Raw genomic sequence first — 18,540 nt, 5'->3', positions numbered from 1 at the left:
TCATTAAAGATAGAAGAGAGGACTGCTTTTCTTCATTACTATTGGTATCCAGAATCAATAAAATAGATTACCCAAACAAGTGTGAGATTTTTAATGCTGGACTAAAATCCTGCCATATAAGAACTTCCATACAGGATCAGATTAGCTGATGGCTTAAACACTCTCCAAGAGAGGCCAGAATTAGGTACTGTGATATAAACGATGCACTGATGGAACTGTCAGTAGCTTTTTGTCCTTGACATCATCCTGGTGTTAGCATGTGCAAAACAATTTTATGAGAATCCAACTAATCATGAAAAAATTAAAAGAATGAGGTTATTATTATTTAAAAAAAATAAAGACTGAAATCAGCCATTAAAGGCAAAAAAAGTAAACAAAACATCCTCAGGGCTGACTTAAAAGTCTACAGATTTTATGGAAATGTCACAGACCTTCTTTGCACACCCAGTCTCTCAGGGCTATTGGTATTTCATTGAATAACTGAAATGAGCTGAGTGTCACTGCTACTGTTTGATATAACAGACCCATTCTTGCCCTTTCCCTTTGGTATATAAATATTGTGCCATCAGAATTGTGGGCATATTTTCCAATGGCTACCTGAATTTAACATGGAATTCTAAGGACTTTAAACAGGTAATTATTTTTTTTCAACCCATGCTTAATTTGCTCCATTATTATAAATTTATAAGTAGATATTTTTTATTTAATAAGAAAACAGAAGTAAGATTCCACATGCATGAAGCAAAGTGTTATTAAATTCAGTTTTCCCAACACTTAGGCTCTGTTACTTTTGTTACTTCTCAAGACATTATCTAAAGTAACAGGATATTTGGGAGCCATTGAAATTTGTAATAATGAAAGAGAGTAATCTCTAAAAACACAATGCCTTAATTATTTTGCTGTTTAAAATGTCTGTTCATATCTCTTGCACAGAGACCACTCACTTCACAATGGCATTAGGAGTATTTTCAGTGATGCACTTGATAATTCTTCATCTTACCAGATCGCATAAATTAGAGACAACAGTCTAGCTGAGGAGACCACTTGTCACTGCAGACAGATGAATCACGCCAGGACTTTTCCCACATTTTGCTGTGTAAGACTTTCTGCCCAAATACACATGAGGAGCAGTGTGCAATGTCATATGTAAATCTGCCCCTGAAGGATAGTTTCAACCTCCAGTCACCACCTGCCCTTGGGAAGTTGCTGGATATTTCTGAGAATGGCAGCAGAAGAACATGGGGTGGAGGAAGGAAATCTGTGCCATGGGGTGAGTGACCTCAGTTTGTGCCTCCTAAGCCCAGACCTCGTGTCCCTGCTGCATCTACCACCACACTGACCAGGTGGATTCCCCCTCACCTACCCCATGGAGAAGTAGTATGAGATGATCGTGTTTTCTGTTTTCTTTAGAACTGTTTGTTTTCTTCCCTTTCTTTCCTGCCCACCTTCTTTCTCTTCTTTTTCCCCTTTCTTTCCTTTTTTTCTTTTATTTTTTCCCCTTAACTTTGAAGTTGACATTAAAGTTCAGTGTGCCACCATCTGAAGATGACATTGATATATCTTTCATTGTCTTTTTAGAAAGCTGCCTCTATAAACCAACTGTTCAACTAGAAATAGTTTCAGGTGCCTTAGAAATAATTAAAATAGTTCTCTTATTTCCAGCAAGCACAACCAGTAATAGTTTTCAAACTCAAGCTGGTAAGAAGAGGCTGTTTACCTATTTTTTGAACTTCCCAGTGTTAAAAAGGGAAAGGCATGTGCCTTTGGAGCCATTTAAACCTCAGACAAAATGTTCAATCAGACACACTGCCTCATTTTTACACCATCACCAGCATGTCACCGAGGAAAAATGCAGCTTTCTCTGCCAAATGTGGGCAATGCTAAAGAACCATGAAACAAATGCTTACACAGACTTGTAATCCAGGATTTAAGCAACCAATGTGCTGTAGAGCACTATACAACCACATAAAACCAATGAACTTCAGCTTTTGTACTTCTCCTGTAAAAATATACATGAGCATATTGCCACACAGCTGCCTATATTCTTCAGAAAACGTTGCAGTTTCTCACAAAGGACCACTGGCCTCAGGCATCACCACTAGCAAAGGATACAGCCCAAGTGAGCAGGCTCAACAGCAAAATAAACTTAGATTTGTTAAGTTCTTGTGTGGGAGATGCTGGAGGAAAAGAGGAGGATGGTGGAGAACACAGGCTGGTCCAATGCTGAGCCACCAGTGTGGTGTTTGTGGGAAGAACTGAGAGGCAGTGCTATTTTTAAATGCCATTTAGCAAGTTTTTAAACTCCTCCTCCCCTGCAAACTGTGCCCATAAACTTTCCTGCAGCAACTTTCCCCAGTGATATTGTGGACCAAATTCCAAGTGGAATAAAATTATAATTCCTCTATCAACAGTCCCCTCACACTTGCAACTCCCCATTAAATGAGTGGAAATTTGAATTCTTTTTAGAAGGCTCCAATTACAGCAGATTATCATGTTTCCCTCTAATTACTGCATATAAATACATGCCATGTGACAGAGTTTATTGTACCCTTAGTGTACCTACAGTAAATAGAAAGCAATGTGTTTCATTCAGCCCATGTATTTTGACACTCAGATCAGATTTAGCAATTTGTCTTCATTACAACCCCTTGCACTGCTGCTGCCATCCTTCTCAGTGCTGTGCTCGAGCTCTGCAGCAGGAAGATTGATGAAGCTTGTGTATACTGATTTGTGACAAAAGCAGGGAACTCGAGAGGCACTGTTACCATTCTGATAGCACTAAGTGGGCTAAAAATTAGCTGCACTAAGCCAATACTCTGTTCCCACTTCTCCTCCTCTTCAATTAGGGTACATGACTTGGACCTTGAAAGGCTAAGGCTGCTGTAACACTATTTTTAAACCTACTGCCTTCAGTTACTTTGTCACTTCTGAAGAGATTTAAAGTTCTGACCATGCTTATTAACAGCTACTTTTATTCTTTAGAGACACTTTGAATAGACAGGTTTTCCACCACGACAAATGTTAAAAAGATATTTTCTGAATGAATCTACAGTGGTAAATTTAAATAGCTATTTTAGTGTTTTGGACGAACAGATATTATGGATACAATTTTCAAAAATGGCTAAATGTCTCAAGAGCTGACACCTTATGTGCTCATCAGGGAGAGACTAAAAAGCCTCAGATTTTAAAAGCACCAACTCATTATATACCATTATCAAGAGGATGGAGAGGTCATCTCTGGCTGCAGACAATTCATCCCTTCAATCAGGAAGTTTCAAAGACTGTTGCTAGAATTGCACACTGAAGCCTGTAACTCTTCTGCTCTATTCTTTTGCTAAACACAGGTCTTGACACAGCAATTCCCAACAAGCTGAACTGCTCAGTGGTATTTTGCAGAGGCTTTCTGTGTTGGAAGCATGAGTAACAAAGCCTCTGCAAAGAGTGTTAAGAAACTGCTCAGGGCGAGGAAACGGGCTCAGATCCACTTTCTGGGCTGAATGCACAAGTCAATGAACTGTAGCCTGGATTCAACAATCCTCCCCATCAGTTGTTCATGTACACTGGAAAGCAGACCAGGAACTATTAATGTTCTGGACATCTCAGAATCAGCTGACACCACACAAGGGTGCAGATCCTGCATGAAATGGTTTAAATTTTATGCTTATTATGGGACCTCCACCACTCCTGCAGCTGTTTGAATAAAATCACATAGAGAGTTTTAAAAACTGTCAACCAGCATTAGGAGGCATCTGCAAAAATTGTGGGCAGAATATAACAGCCAGACTGCTTTTCATGAGGGTTTTTTTTCCATATCTTAAACTCCACTAACATTCTCCATTTCTAGCCTCTTCTTTTTAGTTAATTGATATGTATAATATGAGAAGAGAATAAGTGTTAAAATAGAAATGATTAGAAGACAACACATGTCCTGAAGAAGGAGAAAGTAAAAGAAGGAAAGAAGAGGATGATGTATTCAATTACTGAAGGAGAATAAAGCCAAATCACCGGAAACTTGCACCTCACTTGGAAAAATATCACTATTCTCATTCACATGTAAACCAAGCAGGTAGCTCTCAGGATTACCTTTCCTCTTTCAGACTGTTATTTAAATACTTCATCCTAACTAAAAAATATTTGAGAAAGTCTGCGAGATAGAACAAATGCTTTTGTCTTGCTTCATGTGAAAAAGTAATGTAATCAAGTGGTCATCTCCCTCCTATTTCAGGCAGAATCATTCCATTAATAAGAATGCACTAAAGCAAAAGACCATCCTGCATGAAATCCAGTGACATCCAATTTAAACCTTAGGAGCAAAATTCAACCTGATAACAAGCAGTGAATACAAGTTGCAGCTTTGCAAGGCATTATAAATGTGTCAGAGAAAAATTAAGCCCTCAACTTGGGAGCTTAAAAAAAAAGCACTGACAATGCCACAATCAATGAAAAACCTGGGAGAAACAATTCTTTTTTTACCCCTCCTTCCAAAATGTCAAAGCAAACAAACAAACAATACCCAAAAAATATCACCAAAGCAAACAGAAAATCCCAATGATTATAAAGAGGAGTCAATTTCCGACTTCTTCATGCATCTTTTGGCTAAGGGTCTGGACATGCTTCTGCACTCACTTTGGAACATACTCTTTGGTAAGTGAAAGTACTGTGACAGCAGCCTGAGGTACCATTAAAAAAAATCATGTTGACACAAGTCCATACATCTAAAGAAGACAACTAAAGGAGAAAGGAAGAAGAAATGCACATCTGACCCAGGCCTCAGTACTTGCTTTGCAAGAGAATTCTTATGCACTTACAAGGAGAGTCACTTTTCACCTTTCCTAAGCATGGCAGCCTTAAAATTACACATCCAGTCCTTGCTGGTAGTTCATGTTTCCTCTGGAGTAGACAGGGACAGGCTCTAACCCATCACAAGTGGTGGTCTGGAGAAAAGCACTGGCACTACACACTAACATCTCTTATCACTTCATTTTCCTAACAGCTTCACTGGAAGAGGTGAAAATACTGTTAATAACGAAATTTGCTAAGTAAATACTGGCAGGTACTTACAGGGTATAGCATCTCTGTCAAAGACAGGCTTATTAAAAATAATTAAAAAGTTCTATCTAGGAAAGGTCTGTCAGTGGCTCACTCAGACACTGGTCAAAGGGGAGCAAGGGTTGCTAGGTCAAGTACTAATCAGAGCTTTTCAAAGGGAGCCAAGTTTGCTCTCCTTTACAGCAGACAGACTCCTGGAAGAAGGGTACGAAACCAAGCCGGAAGGGAAACACTGCACTACTGGGAAACCACGGCTGTCTCAGCAATTAAGGCCTCCCCAGGGGGTTAATTACACAGAGACAGACAGGCATTTCAGAAAAGCTTTCTCAGCTTGCCACAAGAGCGAGCACAGCTTGACCAGGCTGGCTCTGGATGCCAGCCTGCGCGCGGGCGTGCAGCAGGGCAGGCAGCCACGGGCAGGCTCCAGCAGCAGCTCAAAGGGGCAACTCAGCCTCCACCAGAGCCCAACTCCCTCCCCTCTGCTCCCAGGTGGGCTTTACAACCTGGTCATACCTGCATCTCTGCAGGACACCCTGCTCCTGTGCTTCTCTTCCCTGCAGCCTGCCCTCCGCTCCCCATTCATCCCCAGTGAAAGAAACAAATTTCTCTCTATTGCATCTTCAGCCCCCAAAACCTGGCAGGTTATTATTTTTGCAAGCAAGACACAATCTAGAGAAAGGAACAGATTAACTTGTATTGATGACTAAAGCTGAATTCCTATAAGGCACTATTTTGTTTTCTTTCTGCTATTAATAGTAGCACTCCTCCATCTGTATGGGAATCCTTTGGAAAATGTGTATTTGGCACGTTAGACTGAGATCCCTGAGGCAAAGGCATAAATCACAGAATTACAGAATCACAGAACGGCTGATGTTGGAAGGGATGTGGGGAGCTCACCTGGTCCAACCCCTGCTGAAGGAGGTACATCCACAGCTGGTGTGCAGGATCACACCCAGGCAGGTTTTGAGTATCTCCAGAGGGAAGAGAGAGGGACTCCACAACCTTTCTGTGCAACCTGTTCTGGTGCTCTGTCACCCTCACAAAAAAGAAGTTTTTCCCTCACATTCCTGTGTTCCATTTCATGCTAAGTTCTTGTCCACCAGGATTACCTGGTCCTTTTCCACAGAACAAAGCAGACTTACAGATTCAAGACTGCTATCAATAGGTGCACTTCAAAATCAATACCCTTTTCATTCCATTTGTGATCTTCTCTGAACTGCAAAGCCTGAAGCTACTGGAATACATGATTACTTTACTAACTTTACAACTGAAATTCTAAAAATGGAAAAATCCTTGTATTTCCTCCATTTATTTATGACATGGAATGTGTAAGAATCTACAGTGAATTATCAAGAAAAAAACCCCAACCCAAACTTGTATAGTAATAATCAACCCTTCTCTCCTGCGTTCTGCACTAACTAAAATAATTTGGGATTTTTAGCAAACAATAAACCTAAGTAATATGCTAATATATATTTTACTACATTTTGCTATCAGATAGTGATTGCATTAGGAACTGTTGTGTCCAGATGTTTTTTAGCTTGCATGGATTTGAAGAGCATTTCCTAAAACACATAGAAGGGATGATTGATTATGTGGGACAATATGGTTCTTTTTACTTGTACCAACAGGAATCAAGAATCCCTTACTCCACAAAGAGACAAAAGAAGAGAGTCAAGGAACTTTTACCCAAAGGGGAAAAAACCCCACAGCATGGTGTGCAGCAATGTGAAAGAAAACACATGTGGCAAAACCAGTAGTTTACAAGTATATCACTCTATATCCAACACACGTGAGCTCCTTATAAAGAGAAACATTCATCACAAGAGCCAAGGGAATGGCTTAGATACTCTTTCTTAGAAGGCAATTTTTAACTTGAAAATTGTTGTTAACAGTCCCAATAAGTGAAAACTAAAAAAGTAATAAAAATTATTGATTCTGATAATGTAGTGAAAAAGTTCAAAGTTTGCTTTCATCCAAATTAGCAGTTTTCACATTAGAACCAAGATGCAAAATTTAAACTGGCTTAACCTGAGAGATTAAAAATCTTTGCAGGGTTGGGGTCATTCCACATATTTTTTAAAAAATATTTTGGTCTGGATAATCTAAATATCTGTAACAAACAAAATTTAAGAGCTACAATGAAAGACTTAACTGAAGTAGATCAGAGGTGAAAAACAAGTGATCCATTTTTGTTCAATTTTTTTCCTGCACTTGCAAATTGCAAGATGTTTTATTCCTTCTATATAATCAGGCAATTCCCAGCTTTGTGTGAGTCTGTTATAAATGAAAAAAAAGGAGAACACCACCCTCCTGGAACAGGAAGAAGTGATTTTAAACTACAAAGATCAGCTAACCTCTTAACACATATTTCCATTTAAACTTACCTCTAAAAAATGTTCTGCTTGCTGTTCCCGATCCAATTTTCTTGATGTTGTGGTAATCAGACCTGAGAAAAAAGGATGATATTTGATTGTCAACAGCTGTTGAAAAATATGTATCTTTATCAACCTGAATAAAAATTAATTTTTAAAACACTCCAAGGGAAAAAAATCTATTTGAAGCTATATAAGACACAGATCTCTTGACATCTGTCAAGCATTTTATTTCTCAGTCCAACCATTATCACTTTCTGACCAGCAGCAATGAATCTTTAAAGAAAAATGCTGTGAAAAAAGTAACTGAGAAACAGTTAACTGTGTGTCTACAGTTAACATGCTACATTTATCACACTGGATGAAAAAAACTCACTAAAGAATCACTATTTGTCTTATGATTAAGAGTTTCAATGAATCATTTGCATTTGACTGAAATTCTTCTGTATAAAACCTCATTAAAGATTTCAGAGTTCTCAAACAATTAATGGGATAGGATGCTGATTACTTCCACACCAAGAATACTTGACAAAGAAGGTTATTTCTATAATAACTACTTGTATACATAATGATTTCCAAATGTAATAATTCTAATGCATTAAAGGTTTTGTACCACAATTTCATCAATTTGCTCCATGCTCACATTGAGCACTTAAAATAAAATATCTTTCTACATGAGGATGATCAAGATTTTTTGTTTTTTTAAGCAATGTACTCCCATGAATGATGAAACTCTTGTGAGATTTATATCACAGAAAGAAAAGGAAAAAATTTCAGAGTTCCCTCAAGAAAATGATGCATACCTTCTAGGAACATAGTTTAGTTTTTTATTTTGTTCATACTACAGATTTAAATGGCACATTTGGGTTTTCCCTCATACAAAGCATTTCTTTGGACAGGAAAATACATTATGTGCTTGTTTTTTGACAGGCCAACTTTTCCTAGAGATAAAGCTGATTTTGGAGACAATGCCAGTGGGCCAAGTTGTTCTCAAGAATTTGTCATCTTTAAGATTACTAAGGGAAACAAGAAAATAAATTATTCCTGAATTAACTATTCTACTTATTGAATTAATCACACCAACCAAGCATCTAAACACAAATCCATGATGACCCTGAATTCTTAAAAAAACCCATCAGCAACATCTACATGAGACTTGTAGTCCCAGAAGGCTTCTATAGCTACAGCTCCTCATATGCTATCACCTTCTCCTTGGAGGAATCTGTTTACCTGTTCTGATGAGAAGGGGAGAAATATTACCTGAAGTAATGGGATGAAATGAACTAAAGGAAGTGCACTCTGCTTCCAGGATTTCAGACTTGTTACAAGATACATCAGACCACAGAAGTGACACCCAAGGGGAGGTCAAAGAAATTAAGAGTGGATCATTACAATTACATGGAATAAGCTGGTGCTGGCAAAAAGCTGAAAAAACAAAACTGGTATTGCCTGCATCAAGCAGTTGTAAGCATTCAAAACTGTTACACCATATGGGAGACATCTATCTACTCACTGCATGAGTTTAAACAGAAATGACAGCACAGATGATAAATTGGTGCCATTCACACAAGTCTAAAAAGAACTCAAAGATACAGGCAAGAAACACCTAATTATGAAAGAAGTTGAGCCCCAATAAATAGATAAAGTATCGATTTAAAATTTGAAATATCCCTATTCATCATATGCACGGCCACTATGGAGATTTATCAAGCACAACCTAATCACAGTGTGGAATATGATAATTTTTATATTATCTTCCACTTCCTTCACTCCTAATGTGCCAGTGTGAACTCTCCCTACTTTCCTCTTAAACAAGAGATCTCTAGCTGTAAATTATAGAAGGTCTCTGTCCTCATCATCTTCTTGAGGCAGAGAAATTTGCATTCCTTTTGAAGACCAAGAGCTAACATTTGAAACTGAATACTCTTAGAATGAACAGTACTTGTCTTTCATTGGTAAAACTAAAACAAGAACTACTACTACTACTACTACTACTACTACTACTACTGCTGCTGCTGCTGCTACTCCTGACAAAACTACTGTTATCACAAAGGTTTTTCATTGCCATATTGAGCCTTTTTGACTGAAATAATTGTCAGAGTGCCTTTGGAGCTGAATTTTCTTCAAGAAAAGATACATGAACACTAGCAAGTCTCTACAACATAACCGCCTGTATTTTAAATGTAGCAGAAACTATAAAGAGAAAGAAATTATGAAGAGTAGTCATCAAAACTGGAAAAATATGCCAGTTATGTCTAAGACTACCCACAACTTTACCAGTTCAGTCTCAAAGAAATTAATTTTCTGGGTTTTATGAAAACCTTACTGTGTTTCCTCCCTCCTGTGTTCACTACTCCATGTCACAAATACATAGGAATAGCAACATTTAGCAGGATGTAAAACTTTATTTTCCAGACACTGGGGCAACTGAGAAAAACTTGACTTCACACAAGAGACCATATCACAGTTTCAGTTCTTATCTAACTGTATTAAACTGTCATATTCTGTTATGGTTTAAAGGCATTACTGAAACAAAAAACTCACAGAGAAAAATAAACCTTAGGAAATTATGTTAGGCTGCACTCCTGGCTATGAGAAATTCACAAGGGGACAATGATAAAAAATGACCCTTCCTTTTTTTTCCATCTTCAATATGTGCTGTAGCCCTTATGGACACAGCCATATGGACAACTCTCCAAAGCCCGCTGGGAAATACAGCAGACATTTATAAAAAAATAGTCAAAACTACCAATAAGCTTTAGAAGTTGTTGCACACCTCTCAAAGAGTTTCTCTCAAAATTTGCAGGGAAACATCATGGTCCTGCTAAGGGCAGGAGATATTTATAGCTGTCATCTTTAAGAACATCCACAAAAATGAAGAGGAGAACTGTATTCAACAGAGAAGTTATTTACAGTAAAATCATCTGCTCACAAACAATGTCATGTCATTCTGCTCACAGAATTTCATACTTTTCTTTGATTTTGTGTGTTAAAACATCTCTCTCTTCATCCTGGCATCTTTGCATCCCGGTTCCTCAGGCCACATGAATGAGTTCTTTTGTGAAACTCCAAAACGTTTGACCAAATACTTCAACTTGTTTGTAAGACCTTGGAGGTCTTATACAACTTGCTTCTCTATGATACCTGTCACTTTTGCTGTTGGAGTGTTTTTCCCATCTTAACAAATAAGTAATTATTTTTCTACTCCTATTGCAGAATTTGGAAATGCTGGAAGGTGAACACACTCCCTCTACACAACGTGTCCCATAATACTGCAAGGACACTGTCACAATTCCCAGGTGAAACTGACAGGGGAACATCCTAGCAAAACCTCACTGTACACTGGGTAAGATCATCACTGTCTCCCAAACCATTCCCCTGTGAAAGGAAATCCAGCATGTAGATGGAGAAGAAATGGCAATGTTCTTCATCCCATCACTTTATAATGTGGATGGGGCAACCAGAGATGTAGGGTGGGTAACAAGGCAGACCTGCCTTAGTGACACAGAACAAAGATCAGGACCAACACAATAAATCCTGACAATTTAGCCAATACAGCAGCCTATACATCATCTTACAAACAAACCTCCAGTTTATAAGGGCTCAGATGTGTGATTGAGACATCTGAGCAAGACTTAGCACTGATGCTTTGGATAATGCTTTCAGCACATTGAGATGTGCTAATGAAAGCAAAAGTTCATCAGAAACAGACTAAAACACCTGAGTTATTTCACACTTGCAATTAGTGAAGCCTGCTGTTACTACAGTGCAAATGAAGAAATATTGTTGTTATTAATAATGATGATAATAATTATTATTATCATCATCATCAAACAGTAGCTTAGTGATAGGCATGATGCCATAGAAGTAGTGCCAGGCATGTGTCTGGATGAATGCACATGTGTGTCTGTATCACTGAACATGACATAAAATCAGGAATAGTTACAAGTTCAGCAGTATGACTAATGCTTTATAATTAAAAAAAAAAATTAAGAATTTGATCATGATCAAAGTGAAGGATTTAATTCTTGCTCTACCTTGAGTTAGCTCTTGTTTCACAGAAGGGTGCTCACAGAAATAAAACCCCTGTGTGCCTGTGTGTGCTGAAGTAGACAGACAGTGCTATACAAATACATACAGATACACTGTAAGTACAGTCAAATATTAGACTATGTATATGCATGTGTGTGACATTTTGCATCTACCCTGTGAGGTGAATATTAAAAGTCATCCTAAAACACACATATTTACAGAGGTATATTTAGCTCTAAGGTTTACTGATGTTCATTCTTTCCATACACATGGATTATTTGAAGTATTTTTGTTGTAAACAAATGAATCAATTAATTCAAATTAGTCCAATTCTGTGGACTTAGCCATGGAAGAAAAATTCATAAAGGGCTGTTAAGTGAAAAGACTATGTCAGAGGAAATCTTGAAGCATTGGAGAGTTGGTACAGTATTGCACAGAGGGAGGCACTGCTCTGGGTTTGCATCTTCTGATGCTTATTCTCTACACATCCAGAACAGCACATGGCTGTAGGTGTGATAGTAACTAAACTGACCCTTGACTTACAAGAAATTCACATATTTTTCAGTACTATGGCACTTAGGGACCAAAAATTAAGTTTGCCACAGGCTATTTTCTGACACAGATTGAATTTCCCTAATATGGCTGTGAAGCCAAGGAGAGTTCAATAGCCTTCTCCTTATGAAATTAAATTACTTTCATTCAACCTGTGGATGGATAACCTTACCTGAGCTGTTTCCTGAAGTACTGCTTAAAAGATAACAGAATCTGTTATGGAGAGACAGCATATTTTACTGCTATCTCTGGAAGTGCTGCAAATTTTATAGTAGAAGGAGTATTTTTTTTTTTTAAATGAAATTCTGAAGAACTCCTTTATTGATTTTTCCTTCTCAAACTTTGTTTAGGTGAAATATGAAAAAAGTGTAAGACAGGTAACAAGCAGGCTAAAGTAAAAGAAGCCAAATAAATTTCTCTGTTTTAAGATGAAGGCTGAGTGTCTTCATAGAGATAGGAAGCTGAGAAAGAAAGCAACATCATCCCCTTTCCCAGCAAAAGATTAATAGGATACAATTTACTGCACGCTTTACTGTCCATTAATTTTTTTTCTTGCTCTGCATATTCATAAAAGCCATTTATTAAGAAAATACAAGTGGGGGGATGGATGGGCTGCAAGTGCAACAGAGGACTTCAGGTTATTATGCAGGGTTTAAGCACAAGCTCAGAACATACTGCCTGGCTCCAAGCCATAGCAGTACATGCTTTACACCCTTCCCACTCACAGTGGAGTCAGGATCTTTTCCTGGGACTTCAGGCACCACAGGGCCATACATGTCCCATGACACACACACAGAGGTAGTCTGGATGGATTAGTCATGGTCTAATATGAAAGATTTCTAGTCCCTAGGTGATGAGGGAAACTCTCCTCATCCAGATATTGATTCCCATTTTCAAAGAGAACAATTTTGAAATGGAAGCAAGAATATAAAATTGGACACCTTTCTCCATGCAGTTCTTGTGCCCTATGAGATGCTCTGAGCATCCTGCAACACTGCTCCTATCCTGGCACAGTCCAAAGTGGATGTGCTTTCCAGTCTGCCTTTCTCAAATACTGTAAGGAAAAAATATACAGAAAGAAAACCACAAGAAGATATCAAAGGAAACATTCTGTAGAGTTACCCTTGAAAGCTCTGCTTGGAAAAACAATGCCTTGGGATTGTTTGCTGGAAATATAGGACTTTCAACCCAACCAGTTAAACAGACAAAAGGAATAAGTAAAATAAACACAGTTTTTACAAAAATGTTGCATAAATTCAGTGACTGGTTATACATACTTCTCATTCACCAAAGCCCCAGGGCTGAATCAGCAGAAATTCATATGGGAGTTTATGGGTTTACTAGAAATCTGCAATGTTTATTAACATTACACACAAAGGTATGAAACAGCTTCTCCACATATTTATGAACACAGAAGAGAGTACACAGCTGCTGAGAAATACAGCCATCAGCTGTCAACTGTCCCACTCCTCTTTGAAAGCAAATTTAAGTCTTTAGATGGATAAAAAAAAAAGGGCAGCCACAATAAACAGGATCAGGATTTGCACCATATATTCAGGAACGTAAAACTATACTGAATTCTTAACCATAGAAATGTCGAAATGAATAGCAATAAGCAGGGTAATTCTATTACCCACAGGCAGTGAGAGGCATTGTAAACACTCTAACAGCACATTCATCTCCTGCAATAAATTAGGGATCGACAAAGCAAAATTGAATTTCAAAGATAAATGATAGAAAACGACTTATATTTTACTTGGAGATGTAAACAAACATATCATTTTATATAATTACACATGCAAGCCTCTAATTTAGAAAGACTGTATTCTGATCTAAATGAATGATACTTCATTGAACAAGAAAGAGAACCCACCAGGCGAGCCTGTGCAATTACGTGGAGGACTGCTGCTTTATTGTTTTTCCTGAGGTGACAATGAGAGTGGAACGACCTCTTTGAAACAAGCTAGGTATAAAAAACGATTGCTTTTTAAAAACAGTTATATTTTCTAAGGCATGGTTATGTCTGAAAAAAAAAGAAGCTGAAGCAAAACCTTTCTGTTCTTCTTTCGTTGTCCCTTCTGTCTCTCGTTAAGAGTTCCGTCAGCTTCTTGCTGAAAATATCAAAACTCTGAACGAAATGCACAGCAAACATTCACTTCAATGAAGATTTTGGATTATGCTTTCCTTTAAAGGCAGATTCTGGCTTTTTTCTGTTCCTAGAATATGCTTAAAGTGACAATATGGTGTGCCAGTCTGTTCCTCCTGTAAAACAGGGGACTTAGAGGGACTCCCTTTCATCCTTTAAAACTCAGCCAGTGCAGTCCCAAGCAACTACAGGCACAGCCACTACTTTTCTGAATATTCTTCTCCATTTGTGATGTGGCCAGGTTTTCTGTTCTATGTACTCCTCCTGGAAGGTTATTTGCACACATGACTGTTGAATACCTTGGTTTCCAGACTGCACTTATGAACAATTTGCACCTTCATTTTGGTCAACTAAACAAGACAAGCTGTATTGGCTCCTTCTCACCTAATAAATTTGCTGTTACCTTTCCTGCATTACACTTCCAACCTTCACCCTCCTAAGCCTGATGGATGGAGAATACTCTGTGCTCCAAACAATGTCTGCACAGCCACACCAGAGCAGCCCAACTACTGATTACAGTGGATGCATTTAGCATAGTGCAGCAATCTCGTACTGGTACTCAAATACACTGTTTAGCTTACTCCATTAATGAATTTCTACCCTCCAAACTCTCAGAGATCCTGTCTTTGACTTTTTTTTTTCTTTTCCCCAAACCCTCCAGAGTTTGCCTTCCAGATGCCTTCCAACCCTGGATGAGAACAAACTCCCTCTTTTGAAGCCAGCATCACTGAATCACCGAATAAGATCATTTGTCTAGCCTATACTTGAGATAATCTGTTAATGTATGCCCTTCAGCATGCAAATTCCTTATTCAAGACTCATCATTTTTATTTCCTCTTTAGCCAAGCCCATAAGCAATATCAATTCTACAATTAATCTCTGCGTCCTCGTGCCTCATAAATTCTGCAGTGCAACCGTATCAAATGCATTACTGAAGTCCACGTAGATGACATACAAAGTATTTCTTAGAACATCGTTTGTCTTATCCATGACATCAAGACAGGCTGATACAATTTACTTCTGGTAAACCCATGAGCACTTTTATCCCGTTTTCTATTTATTTTCATGTTTTTAATTATACTGTCCTTCAAAATACTTTTGAAAGCCTTGTGGTTGACAGAGGTCAGACGAATAGTTCTGTGACTGCAAGGCTTATTTCTTCACCCTGTCTTCCTACTCTTTGCTGCTGACATTTTATTTGTTATCTCCCAGCTGCATGGCTTAAATCTCAGATTTTATAATACCCATCAGTAGTTGCTTGCTACAGGAACTGTATTTAAGGTACCAATTCTTTCACACTTCTGGAGCAGACATTATCATCCTTATTCTTACTTGATATAAGAGTGATGACAGTGAGTTGTGCTTGGCCAGGAAGAAGCCAAATCCAAACTTGCTGAGGACAGCAGGGTAAGGTCTGCAAAGGTTGCTATATCAAACCACAGTCACCACCTGACTGTGGCCACTTGAGATTGCAAATGCCTTCAGGCATCTCACAGTGATGTGCTCCTTGAAGCTCAGGTGGGATGAAACTCAAAAATGCCCTCTAAAATGATCCCTCAGGACCTACCCCTAAGACTGCAAACACAGTCTGCAGTCCATGGCTGCAGCATTTATATGATAATATCCAACATGCCCAAGCTGCACTGCCCCTGCAGCACAACTGATGAGCAATTTCTCTGCACTGTCATTGCTGCCTGAGTCATCTCTTGGGGCTGTGATGCTCTGGAACAACCCAGCAAATGCCCTTGAGGGACTGTCCCATAGGGGCTTAGCTCTTCTAAAACACTTCACAGATAAGTTCATGCCTTGTAGGATAAGAAGGTTTTCAAGTTAGGCTCAAACAAATACGTAAGAATAGAAATAGCACTCATATCTTCTTTTGCATTCTTCCCTTCAGAAGTGCATTGCCACCTAAAAACCTAATTGCTAATATGATGCCTCAGCACAGATTTTAATATCTCCCTGCATTGCTTCCATTTTCAGGGAGAAATTACAGAATTCTATTTGGGTTATAATTAGCATATCATTATTAGAGGCAAAAATAGCTGTAAATATATCTTACTGGTGGCTAGCCTAGTAACCAGCACACATCATCATTAAACAATTTTCTTTAATTTTTTTGTGCACAAAGGCCTCATAATTCTGCAAAAGCAACGACTAAGCCTAACTAGACTCTGAATATAATTTATGATAATTAATTTTACTGTTTGCAGGAATGAAGACATATAATATCTGAGGCAAGGGTGGTGGTGGTGTCACTTTCAGCAGAAAGGGGCTATGCAAATATTCTGCATCTTGGACCTGGATACATCATGCATTCTTGTTTGATCTCTTTTTCTGGCATATTATGACAAAAGAAGGAATAGAGAATAATAAAAAAGTCTCCAAAGTATGCTTTTGTGTAAGAATTGCATAGGTCACAGCAAGATGAAGTCCTGGTATTTTCCCTTCTCAATTGTGGAGGAGGTGCAGAGGGTGTGCAGGGCTCAGCTGTCAGTTACCCCCCTCCCCACCAATCTACACACCCTCATTACCTTTTCAAGAGAAGTGATTTTGCATTTTTTCCTCAACCAAGTGCTGTTCTCAACAACAGAAAAACACCACTAGCTTTTTCCCCAAATGTGTTTAAAAAAAAAAAGGTGCTGATCCCTCATGACCATCAATTGTCTCCAGCTCAGTAAAGCACAACGGTGAGAGTGGCTCCCTGTGCTACCTGCAGATTCCCCAGGTCAAGTCAATCTCATCTTCATCTCTAATAAGAAAATGATTCATTGGCTAGGTGACTGCTGATTTGGAGGCAGAACACAGAGCTGTGGAAAGAAGAAGCCTCACAAAAAAGATAAATGGCCCTCTTTCATGACATGCAGCTCATACGCAGCACTGCCAAGATCTGATCTGCTGCCTTTCCCAAGGTGGTCTCCTGCCTGAGAAAGCATACTGAGACACCTGGTTAGATTTCCAGCTCACCCTCTGTCTTGGTCTGTAACCTTACATGGGACATTTTATGTCTCTGTGCTTCAGCTTCCCCTCCCATAAAACTGGGATAATGGGTTTGTTTCTTTGTACGGTGCCTTGTGAACTAAAAAGAAAAAAAAATTACTTCTGTAAGATATTACTAACTAACAGCATCATAAAGCTCAGTGATAAGAGCACTAAGAACTTAAAATCTGTCCTTTTTTTGCTTCTCTGAGAACAGATTTATAAACTGTTATCAAGGGGTAAAATACAATATTAGGTGTGACCCCCACTTCAGTGGCTCAGCACATAGCAAATAGCAAAAATGCACAGCAAAACTGGAACAGGAACAGTAGATGCTTTTCTCTGTGAGACCAGCCCAGTGTCACAGCTTTGTGAAACAGCTCAGTCTTTTGTGTAAATCCAAGTCTCCTTAGATGCCTCCCTCTTGCACAGGTCTCTTTGAGAAATATGATGGATATGGATGAAGCAGGAATGGAAATGTGTATGTGTGAAAACACTCCAAGAAACAGCAGTCACATTTAAAGGAATGGTCTATACTGCTAAAGCAAGGAGATGTCTGGGGAACATGCTGCTTACACCTGGGCACACAGCTCTGATAAGGTCCCAGCACTGGCCTGTCAGCAGGAGATCTGTGGCTTGGAAACAGGAGGAGGGCAGCAAGACTTCAGCACATCACTTACACTATCATGCCAAGAAAATGACAGATGATGGCCTTACAGAGACCCAGGATGAGACAAAGAGAGTCAGCAATAAGTTACATAAGCAGAAAAAAGCCAAACTGCAATGCAAAGTCCTGTTAAGTCCTAAATGTTTTAGAAGATGTGTTTCAAACAAGACCTGTTCAGCTCCTTCTAAGCCAAGAAGAACCAAAGTGACACAATGAGGACCTCAGCTTCCCACAAGTGTCATTTTTGCCACAGCACTTGGATACCTATGCCTTTCTGTGCAGAATAGGAGTGTGTAAGAAAAACCAAGTTCCAGATCAAGTTATATAAAATAAAATCCCCTTCTCTCTTCACAAGGTCTCACACTGAGTTTGCTACAATTAATTGCGACACTCTTATTTCAGCTAGTTTTAATCTAGGCTACTTCTCACTGAAATGGATGCCATGTTTAACTATCCTGCTGACCACAAGCTGAGGAGAACCATGAGGATAATACACACAGCCATTGTGAAACCTACTCTGTGCTAACCTATCATGACTCAAAAGCGGGTTGTTATTGCACTACTGGATACAAAGGCTCCAAGGCAGAGGGAGATGCTTGGTGTGCTCATTTGCATCTCATTACCCAGCATGCTCTTCCTCCTCAGTGCTATTTTCATAGGGCCATTGTTGTCCGAGCCCTGGGAACAAGGAAAAAGATTTGGTGACTTCGGATGCATGCAGTTCTTTTCTATTTGCTTTG

At 38.9% G+C, this 18,540-nt stretch overlaps 1 protein-coding gene across 1 annotated transcript in view; it reads right to left on the bottom strand.

Annotated features, from left to right (window-relative positions):
- FAT3 (FAT atypical cadherin 3) overlaps nucleotides 1–18,540 on the bottom strand; it is a 323,797-nt gene that overhangs the window by 126,356 nt on the left and 178,901 nt on the right. Inside the window, exon 4 of the mRNA XM_056496985.1 lies at nucleotides 7,437–7,498. Coding sequence (XP_056352960.1) covers nucleotides 7,437–7,498 — 62 coding nt within the window. The remainder of the gene's footprint in view (nucleotides 1–7,436; nucleotides 7,499–18,540) is intronic.

This window comes from Oenanthe melanoleuca, chromosome 1, assembly GCF_029582105.1.
Source record: "Oenanthe melanoleuca isolate GR-GAL-2019-014 chromosome 1, OMel1.0, whole genome shotgun sequence".
NCBI classification, from domain to species: domain Eukaryota; kingdom Metazoa; phylum Chordata; class Aves; order Passeriformes; family Muscicapidae; genus Oenanthe; species Oenanthe melanoleuca.
The sequence above is the reverse complement of the archived record's forward strand: the minus strand, read 5'-3'. Positions and strand labels throughout refer to the sequence as shown.